This window comes from Epinephelus moara, chromosome 21 (assembly GCF_006386435.1).
Source record: "Epinephelus moara isolate mb chromosome 21, YSFRI_EMoa_1.0, whole genome shotgun sequence".
In the NCBI taxonomy this organism is placed as follows: domain Eukaryota; kingdom Metazoa; phylum Chordata; class Actinopteri; order Perciformes; family Serranidae; genus Epinephelus; species Epinephelus moara.
Window position 1 is genome coordinate 23,204,561 of NC_065526.1, and position 10,647 is coordinate 23,215,207.

The following is a 10,647-nucleotide window of genomic DNA, read 5'->3' on the forward strand; positions in this document are numbered from 1 at the left end:
GGACCACAAATTTTTCTTAAAAAAGTAAGCTAACAATAATAAAGTAAGCTCGGTACCCTCTCACTCAGGGGATGGACGACTTGACAGGATTGCTGAAGGTGGCATGGTCAGCTTTGTGGTTGATTAACATGCCAATTTTACAAAGGAGGATGACATTTAAATGGTTTCCTCCAGTTTGTTTTGCTATCGAAGCTAACGTTAGCTAATTTAATTTTAATTTAATTTAATTTTAATTTAATGTACTTTATTAATCCCTAAGGGGGAAATTCAATATTTTCACTCTGTTGTCATATACATATACACACAGGCCTGAAATACACACACATGCACAAACAGGACCTTTTTACATGCATTAAATGGAGAGATGTCAGAGTGAGGGGGCTGCCCATGGACAGGCGCCCCGAGCAGTTGGGGGGGTTTGGTGCCTTGCTCAAAGGCACCTTGGCAGTGCCCAGGAGGTGAACTGACACCTCTCCAGCTACCAGTCCACGCTCCATATTTTGGTCCGGGCGGGGACTTGAACCAAAAAACCCTACAGTTCCCAAGCTAACCCCGCCCCATTTCACAAAAAAGGTAGCATTACAGAGAAATCCAATATTCCTCTTAATAATTTCTGATTAGGTGCACATAATAATAACGTTATTCATCCCAACAACAGTGAATATTTTTTCCCTGACCTGATATGACATGCGAGCATTTTTGATGATCGCCTCCATGCAGTTCTTGCGTCTTATCACATTTAACCATAGTTGTCTTTGACTTGTTGGCGGGCAGGGGCGGCTGCTATGTGATAAAATTCAAGTTTTGAGTCATGACTCCTTCTATTCTGGCTCCCAATAACACAACAAGACCTCATTTTAAGACTACGTAGCCTACAGCCCTGTGGTGACGAGTCATGTTTTGCCTCCAGCTAATTAAATGACGTCAGTGTAACAGCGGCCCTAAAAGGTGCTATACTCTGTTTGAATATTAGGCCAATAAAAGATGTACTCAAATACATTAGATTCCTTTAGGGAATAGCATAGTACAATAAACAACATGGGTATATGCATATATTAATATCTGAATGACAAAGCTGAAGGTATTCTAAAAAGATTCGGAGCTTTTGAAAAAACACATCCCTCTTTTGATAACACAAATGAAGAAACTAGTGTTGGAACTCCAGAGAAGAATGTAGCAGTACTGTCTTTAAAGTATATGCTTGCAAGATCGAATAGTATCCATATAAGCTGTAATCAATATTTATTAGTCTCCAGCACTAAGCTGTTTACGTGCAGCCTTACAGTATATTCCAATTATAGTCAGACTTATAGCCTAATCAGAAAAATGTCTCATGTAAACGCCTAAATCATCAGACTGAACCGGCCATAGGGAAATAAATTTCATTCTGTGGAAAAAAACTTACAGATAAAGATTTGTCATGTAAATGCTCTGTCAAATTAGTTGAGTGTTTGGAATATCTATAATCGTCAGGCGCATAGCTCACCCACTTGAGCCTTTCATTATACGTGTGTTCAAGGATACTCTTATTCACTGCAGATGTCAAAGTGGATGTCATGTCATATGGAGGAGCAACATATTCTGATGGTCTCTCTAAATGGAGCCACTGTGTTGTATGATGGGATCAAGAGTTTTAAATCGTATATGTTTTTATTCAAGAGTTCTTCCTAATTAGAAAATAAAATTCCTTTATGTAAAGTGATCTTTGTTTAGTGCAGAATACAGCTTCTCACACAAACAGACAGGGTCAAATGTGCAGACTGTTGCAGTGATGTATTCTCTGTACAGGGATGGAATCATCATTTCTCCTCCTCATGAGCCGGTGTCACCGTCCTTACCTGAGGGCATCCACGGATCTGATGAAGACTTCTCTCTGGTATTGGCCTGCTCCCAGTCAAGGTCGTCGTCTCTGCCTTGGCTGTACCCACATGCTGCCAGCGGCTTCTCAAAGTTACAATCGCCTGCGACAAAAAGAAGAAATTTATATGGTTATATAGTTTTTCCATTAACTTGCTGTTCAAATGAATGAATATATAAATTAAATTCCCCTCTTTTTTTTTTACCCAGCGGTATTCATAATGCAATATGCCAGACAATGAGATGCATTTAAGTGAGACAGAGTGAAGGATTACTGTAGTAGGCGAGGCACAACATACATTACCATCATTAGCAACACGGCAGTCCAATTTCACAATGACAAGTATGAAGTGTCCAAACTCCATCATCGTTAAGCATTATGTTCCAAAACTGCACCACCATCAGGGATAAATTGATTTATTTTCCGTGCCGGCCACAGAACTTTGCTGTTCATGCGCCCTTACTCCACAGAGCCACTCTAATCCTTTTTACAAGCTGCTTGCAAAATGACAGCAAGCAACCATTAGGGCCAGGCTTCAACCAGGCTTGGCGTGTGATCGATTAATACAAATACTCCTTTATTCCTCGCACCTTAAAGGCCACACGGAGAATGTGAGAGTTGAGCTTTTTTCCCCCCCAAAGTGCTTTTCAATCCACTCATAAATCTACAAAAAAAGGCATGTCAGAACAATATGTGGCTGGAAAGGAGTTCATACTGAGTATAAAAAATCAAGAAAGAAACATAAAGGTGTTTTTTACACAGTGGGAGGTTGTTTTCAGAGCGGGCAGACGACTTAGAGAGGAATTGGACAAAATGATATTATGCTGCGTCAGATACATGATTACATTGGTTCTTTGTTGATAACAGAGGTACTGTAGACCTATATTATCCTGCCTCTTGCCAGAATCCAAATGTTGAATCTGAAAATGTTTGCTTGCACATTGCTAATAAGTTTCTAAACACAAATGACATACAAATTTTATTGCCTCTGGGAATGTCCTTTGAGCCAGAATCCATGCCAGGCCAAAACCAATATCTCATCTCTTACAAGCTCCCTCTGACATTCTGCTGCATAAAGGCTACGAGCTGGGGTTTTTGTTTTCCCATTTATCTCTCTGGTGACATTTACAGTACACGTGCAAATGAGTGGCCAAACGAGGAGAACACGGGGATAATTAATATCCAGCCTCATAGGGCAGCTGCTAATGATATATTTGCTGCTTTGTCTGTTTTTTTGAGGGGGCGGACGTGGAAAAAGGGAGTGATTGCCAAAGTGCCACAGGTAAAAGGGTTAGGGATTGTTGTTGAGCTTGTCCAGTGATTCATTGCCTCCTACAGATAACACATCACCAGGGGACATTGTTAGGATGAGAGACTGTAGGCTACCTGTGTGTTAGGTAGGCTCCCTGTTAAGTGGGAGACATCAGAGAAAAGCTAACAAGTGACAGTGAACAAAGCTGAAAAACAAACCAAGGAGAGACGGATATGATTCTCAAGAGTTAGCTCAAAGGCTAGATGTGCTAATAAGTAGTTTAGGTAGGTTGCTAACATTGGTCAAACACCCCAGACAGCACCACACGTCACATTGACATCGGCATGACAGAGGGATATCACCTCTACATCATGTTCTATTTCAGAATGTAGCATATTAGGTAGCAGTTCATCATCAGCGCAACTTAAACAGCTGTAGATTCCCGACGTCGCCAATACATTGGCAATACACAGCCTCTAAGGAGGGTGACTGCTCATGTATTTCCACGTTTACTGCTTAATCTAGCTTTAACTGCATCTTCATACCTCATCAGTGAAAGTGTTTGTTGAAGTTGCTCTAAGATAGCTAGTAATTGGTCTTTGTTTCAGGAGAAAAAACGCAGGTGGAAGTCAACGATGACTGTATGGCTTATTGGGACCATAGACTGTATAAAATAATGGACGCAGCTACCATGACTTCACCTATTGGTTTGTGAACTCCAGTTTTGAATCCTCAAGCTTGACATTTAGACGTTTGCCGTCTTGGTTTTGGGGAGCCAGAAGTGACCGTATTCAGACAAGAGGGTGGAGCTATGGAGGAGTGTGAGTTTGATCTGACTGCGAACTCGAGGACACTAGTAGACAGCCTATCACTCAAAGCTGCCACACCCTTATGATGCGTAACTTTAAACCTTAATAAAACGTGAACAGGAAAGTTATAGTGCATCCCTGGTACAGATGTCATGAAGCGGAAAATAAGCTATAGAGAACTGTTTTTTTGTTACCAGGCCGTAAACATGTTTATTACTGCTGTGAAGCATCCATTTTAAAATGGTGGTATAGAGTGTGCCAGGGCTGACGTCAAAACCCGGAAGTTTAGCATCGTGTTGGTTCCCGGAAGAGAAAGTGAATGTGATTTTTGCATTGCGTTTTGGATTATGTCAGAAAATAAGCTCCGTGGCTAACACAAGTTTATGATACTTACAGGTTTTGTTCAGCGAGATAATCTTCACATATGAACACCTTTCATACCGCATTTGAAGCTTAAATGCGATCGCCAGAAGTAAAAAGCTAACGTTAGGCTTTAACGGACTACATGACTACTCCACGGTCGCATGACTCTTGACGTCACCGCCACTAAGCTTTCAACTGATTTCGGCCGCTTTATTTTAAAAACATTGTATAATGGGGAAATCGGACTGTTTAAGCTAAATAAGAAGCTGTAATGGCGGACTGCCAGCACTCTCGCCTGTTCGGGGGTGGCGATGTTTAATGTGCCCGACAGGGTTTGTAGTCGTATTGAGCATCTCGTTAGCAACCGCCTTTATTACGACGCGTAAAAGCTTCAAAATTCACAAGTAGGGTATTTACTGACGTGTTTTATGTTGTAGAACAAAACCTGAAACTCGCTTAAGCTTTTGTTAACCACAGACCTTATTCGAGGCATTTTACCAAAATCCCATTCAAAAAACGTATTGACTTTTAGACAAGAGAACCGGAAGTGCTAAAAGTGCTAACGGAGCTCCGGGTTTACTGGCACACTCTACTGGGACTAATTCACATCATGAGCCTGCCTCAAGTGGCCATTCGAGGAACTGCAGTTTTCGGCACTTCCACATTTGCTTAATTTTTCATTTTTCTTAATCAGAACACTTTAATGGAACAGAGGCATTGTACATGTATGGAAGTGTAATTCATTCATTTGAGAACAATACTGTAAAACTTAAATTAAAAGCCTCGTCCCAATTAAACACCCAGTCACTTTTACTAGCCCAGTGTGGCTACCCATTTTGACAGCTAAATGCTTGTCTCAATTAGAAGCCTGGTCTGGGTTGTTGGCTAGCAAAAGATGTGTGTCCATTCCTTTATTACCCTGCAAGTTATTCGTATTAATTTATTCCATAAGGGTCCTCAGATCGAAATCATAAAAATTCATCCAAGTTTTGAGTATTAAATGAACAGGATAAAGTGGTTTTGTGTCGGTATGCTATGTGCCAAATGAATGATTCATATTTGATATATTATCTGAAGCCTATTCTTGTAAACAAGTAATATTCATACTTTTTTAAATAAACAACATAATCTGATTGTATTTCCCAATCTTTGCTGAGCAACAGTTTTGTGTGAAAGGAATTAAAGGCCTGTCCCAAATACAGGCCTGTTGATTTCAGTGATTTAAGCAAATAATTACCTGGGCTATTAATTTAAGTTTTACGGTATCTGCCCTGCTTTTCTGAATTAACAAGATTATTATCTCAGAATTATGAGAAAAGTTCTCATGGAAAAAAATTCTGCTTGTTTTTCTGAATTAACAAAATATGTTCTCATAAGCTCCTCGTGCAAGCGAGCAGAATGTTTTTTTCCCCCCAAGAAAGACGTTCTCAAATTCTTGTATTCTCATTATCTCGTATATTCAGAAAAACAGGGGAAACTTTTTTTTCTAGTGTGAATTACACGTCCATATTAATGTTAATAGTAAAATCTTTGCTTTTTCTACTATCATAAGCCAAAATATATGCAATTAAAAAGGCCTATGATTGTTGTTAACACAACAATCTCATCATAATCTGTATAGAGTACTTTTTTGATACTTTGAGTGTGTTTTGAAGCTAACACTTATATAGCCTACATTGGGTCCATGTCATTGGTCCGACAGCCCATTGGTTCGACATCCCATTAGTCCGACTGTCCGCGGTGCTGAACGGCTCGCGGCGGGCGTATGGTGTGCCGCGACCGCCTCTGGGTCAGCTGGGAAAGGCTTGAGGCGGAGCAGGCTCACGGCTTATGTGTTTGTCACTTTCTTTTTCATTTTAACCCACACCATGATCTTTTCCTGACCCTAACCAAGTGGGTTTTGTGCCTAAACCTAACCAGACCTTAACCACAGGGCATCATGAGGATTTCGGAACAGACTTCGGAACAATGGGTTTAATATGGTCGGAACAATGGGATGTTGAACCAATGGGCAGTTCCCACCTACATTTACTTTAGCATAATTTTGAATGTGTGACTTATGTATTTATTTACACCGTTTAAGATTCCAGGGACAGCGCACATTAATAATTAATTGCTATTTAATTGGTACTTTCACTTCACAAAATGTCTGTCTCCATATACTACATTTGTTTTTTGTGTGTGAGTCATTATGTAATAGCTCATTGCATTCATTAACAGCTGTTAACTGCTTTTGTTTAATTGGGTGTGAGTTTGTTTCACTATTCTGTGGAGGCATTTAAGCCAAAGATCCACCCAGAGCAGCATCATACTCGGCCTGTACAGCGTGCTATGTTAATTGTTGATTAAATGTGAAGCAGCAGTAACAGGTTGCCAAAAACTTTTTCTCAAAACTATCCTAGAATCTGGGTTAGGAAATCTGAATAAGAAACCCTCATGAATTTCTCCATCAACATGCCCTTAAGCAAGGCTCTTAACCCCCAGTGGTTCAACTGGAACTGTTCTGCAGCCAACACTGAGAACCTCGTGGAAGTCCTCCACCTCCCTGGAGTGACTGTGTGAAACTAAGAGAGTAAGAGTATGAAGGCGGTGCTAAAAAAAAAAAAAAAGAGCATTTAGGCTACTTTATGCTTTCTGTCTAAATAAATAAAAATGTTTGTGTTGCCAAGATGTAACTTGGAGAACATTAACATGAGTCTTTGGCTGCAGCGTCACAGGGACTGGCTTCGTTCCATCAATATTTTGACTCAATAGTTCCAAGATCCCTTGCCCTGTGCCGCCCACCTTCCTTCTCACAGCATGCCGGAGCTCAAACAAACTCAAAGAGGTGGCTTTTATTGGTGTTTGATATTCAAATCGATGGCATTGGCGAGGAGCAAAATGTATTCCAAGTCAGTGGGTGATGGGAGTGAAGGGAGAATTTCGAACACTGAGGACAAAAAAAAAAAAAGCCTTCAAAAAGAATATGCACTAAGCGGAGCCCAGTCCTTGTTTAATTATTTTTTTAACTGTCAACTCGGCAATTAATAATAAATCAGGACAATGAGAGGGTTGAGGTGTCAGTTTGAAACTTGAAATCCCCTTCAAAGACATCATTACCGCATCTGTTCTATTAATAATTCTCTTGTTGCTCAGTTAATTTGATCTCAAAAGACCTTGAGAAAAAAAAAAAGACTGCATACATTTTCAGATATAGTAACCAAATATGCTGCTTATATCCCCAATGTTATTCCAATGCTGCAGCTGCTCACTTTTTTCGCGGTATATAATGGCAGAAGTTGATAGAGTGACAATTAAAAGACTTAAACTAAGCAGAGTAATCACAAATCCAATCCTATATGCGAATGTAGTGACTACAACCCAATTTACATAGTATAGTCTCTTGGTAACTGTGTTTTCCTATTGATTCTCTATAGATGTGGTATTAGAAAACAGTGCCTGAAACAAACCCACACTGGTTTTTCATTGACAACACTTGAAGAACCCTCCACATCCATTGCTTTAGCTGAACTATTTTGACCATTAGACCAGGGTTACAGGATGTGAACAAGCAATAAATCAATTGGCATTGCTTTGATTGTGGCTCTTGGTAAGTACTGTGAAGTTCTTCAATAACGCCTGCAACTTGTTATTGATCTGTTGTAGAACTGTTCTGTCCCGAGGTAAACATAAGGCATCTTGTTCTACACAGATTGCATGGCATCATAAGCTTTCTCAAATGTGTGACTCCACCACCGAGAGCGCCATAAATCCACGACGAAGTGTATCACCGATCACATGTTGCATGCCATCAATACAAACTGCTGCCTCCGAGTCAAGAGATTGTACACATGCATGCAGATGAACGCATCAATCAATAGCATCATAATAGTCCTTCTCTCCGTAGGAGGTTTATATCGCTGCCAGTGTGTGGCACAACCCCCATATAATCAGGCTCGACAGCTGCTGAAATAGATATCCCAACGAGAGGCTGCCAACTCTCTGAAGGAGATTTAACTTTCAATAAAAGCTTCTATGAGGTGTGGGTAGTCTGGGGCTACAGATGAATGTGCTCCACCCTGTCAACATTCCCCTTTCAAGAGAAGCAGGCAGCTTGAAGCTAAAAAGGTGGCCCTAGATATGTCATGAAACAATTTATTCCTGAGCGAGAACACACAATAGTCTTTATATTCTCACGCAGAGTGCATTTCAAAGAAATCTATCCATCTTTTCCTGGACTGAGCCAGAGGCCAGAATCAATACCTCAACCCCTCAATGCTGGAGCCAATTTCTCCTAAAGATTTTCAAGTCAGACTTAAAAGGCCTTTTGTTATTGCACCTGTAACAAAAGTAAACTTTAAGCATTAAAAGCTGTGTGCATGCGTGTGTGTAAGTGTGTGTGTTTGTGTGTCAAAGTTTGGTACTGTAGTGGAGTGCTATTCACACAGTCCTCTCTCTGAATGCCAGTGAATGAGTGTAGGAAGGATGGTGAGGGTGGAAATGGAATATTGAAAAAGCAGAGTGGTAAGGTATTAAATGGAAAATAAGGCTTTTTTGAACATGCTCAGAGTAGAGCTCCTTGGTGAGGTTGTAAATGACATTGTTCTGTTATGCTTTGCAGCATTTTTGTTCGTTAACATGATTACAGTTGTGAAGTTCTTTTGCTATTGTAGGTTCTTGCTCTCCAAATGTTGGTGTCTTTATTGATGAAGTTTTAAAGAAATGTATGGGTTTAAGCATTGAATTCAGGGATACTCAGTGCAAACTGTTGTTGCCAGGCCTAAACTTTATGAGAAACTGCCTTAAACTTCTTTTAAAAGTAACAGTTTGACATGTTAGGAAATATTTTCCTGCCAAGAGTTAAATGAGAAACTCAATACCACTCTCATATCAAGCTAGTTAGCTTAGCTTAGCAAAAACAATGTCCAGCTCCTTCTAATGTTATATGTCATTTCTTGTTTATTTAATTCATAAAAATAAAATTGAAGTGCAAAACTGACAAGTTGTGGTTAATGTACCTGACTATTTCTTGGCCGGATGCAGTTACTTCCTGGAGTTTTCTTGTCATGGTGAGGTTGCAGACTTCAAGAAGTCACTCATATAGCTCTCACAAGACAAGCGGATAAGCATATTACCCAAATGTTGGTTATTTTTTGGGAATATTATGAAGTATTTACATGGAATCGGGGAGACAGTAGACAACAGACAATACCTTCTGGATGGTATGACGAAAACAAGCGAACAGCCTGACGGAATGACAGGATGGTACGACTACCCATGCATGAGTATAGTTGCGATGATAATGCTGTGTTGTTCACAAAGATTGTAATAAAATATATTAAATTAAAATATTCCATGTTTTTTATTTTATGTAGTTTTTCTAGTGATGTCTAGATTGCCTGTGTTTCCGTCTTGTGTGAAGGAACTATGTAACATCTGCTTGTAAATTTTGTCACAGAGGACTACAAAAACTCACCTTATCTAATGTCCTGTTCTCATCCACGAAAACGATATCTGGTAGGGCTGGGCGATATAGACAAAACTTCATATCTCAGTATTTACAGGCTGACTGGTGATACGCAATCTATATCTCCATATTTTCTATGAAATGGGCTACATGTTTTCAGTTGCAAGTCAAAGCCACATTTGAGATGTCACAAACAATTTTATAAAAAACAGACTGTGATTAAAATAAAACGCAAAGACAGGAATTTTTTCCTGTTTGAAAATATGCAGCTGCACAACATTAAAGGGCCACTGTGTAAAATGAGTTGAAAACCGTTGAAAACAGTGACATCAGTGGTCAAATTCTAGATTACAGGGCTCACTCACTCACCCCTCCCGTCGGATAAATGACGGTGGCCTCGTAGGGACAAAAAGCCTTGCGCAGACACAAGTTTTTCAGGAGTAGGTCTATCTAGCGACGAGGTAAATGTTTGTTTAGTAATCTAAGCCATGTTACGATATTGTAATGAATCCCTCACGAGCAGGAGACCAGAGGAGCGTTCGGGAAAAAGGCCAGTTTATTTGAGCACTCCAAAAACTCTGGTAACACTCCAGGGGGTAAAAGACTCCGTCCAAACTCTGACTCTTCTAGCGTAACACACACACTCCATACACACATACTCGTTTACAATACCTAGCGGGTACCCCCTCCCATCTCTGCTCCACCAATCTCCAGCCCGCACACTGACTGACAGCATAGCCGGTAAACAGAGCTCAGCTGTTTATTTAGCCTAGCAATATCTCCGGACTATAGTAGCTGCAATGGACGACTTTGAACGCGATTTTGAAGAGTTTCTTGTAGCGGACACAGACCCAGAGCCATACCTGTTTGAGCCGGAGCATACAGATGAGGAACGTGGATGCTGAGCAGGCGAGACGGC

The 10,647-nt window shown here is 40.3% G+C and overlaps 1 protein-coding gene across 1 annotated transcript in view; it reads right to left on the reverse strand.

The window, feature by feature from the left end:
- The window catches only part of LOC126382826 (receptor-type tyrosine-protein phosphatase mu-like), a 224,656-nt gene that overhangs the window by 173,430 nt on the left and 40,579 nt on the right, over positions 1-10,647 (reverse strand). The window contains exon 2 of the mRNA XM_050032912.1: positions 1,839-1,961. Coding sequence (XP_049888869.1) covers positions 1,839-1,961 — 123 coding nt within the window. The remainder of the gene's footprint in view (positions 1-1,838; positions 1,962-10,647) is intronic.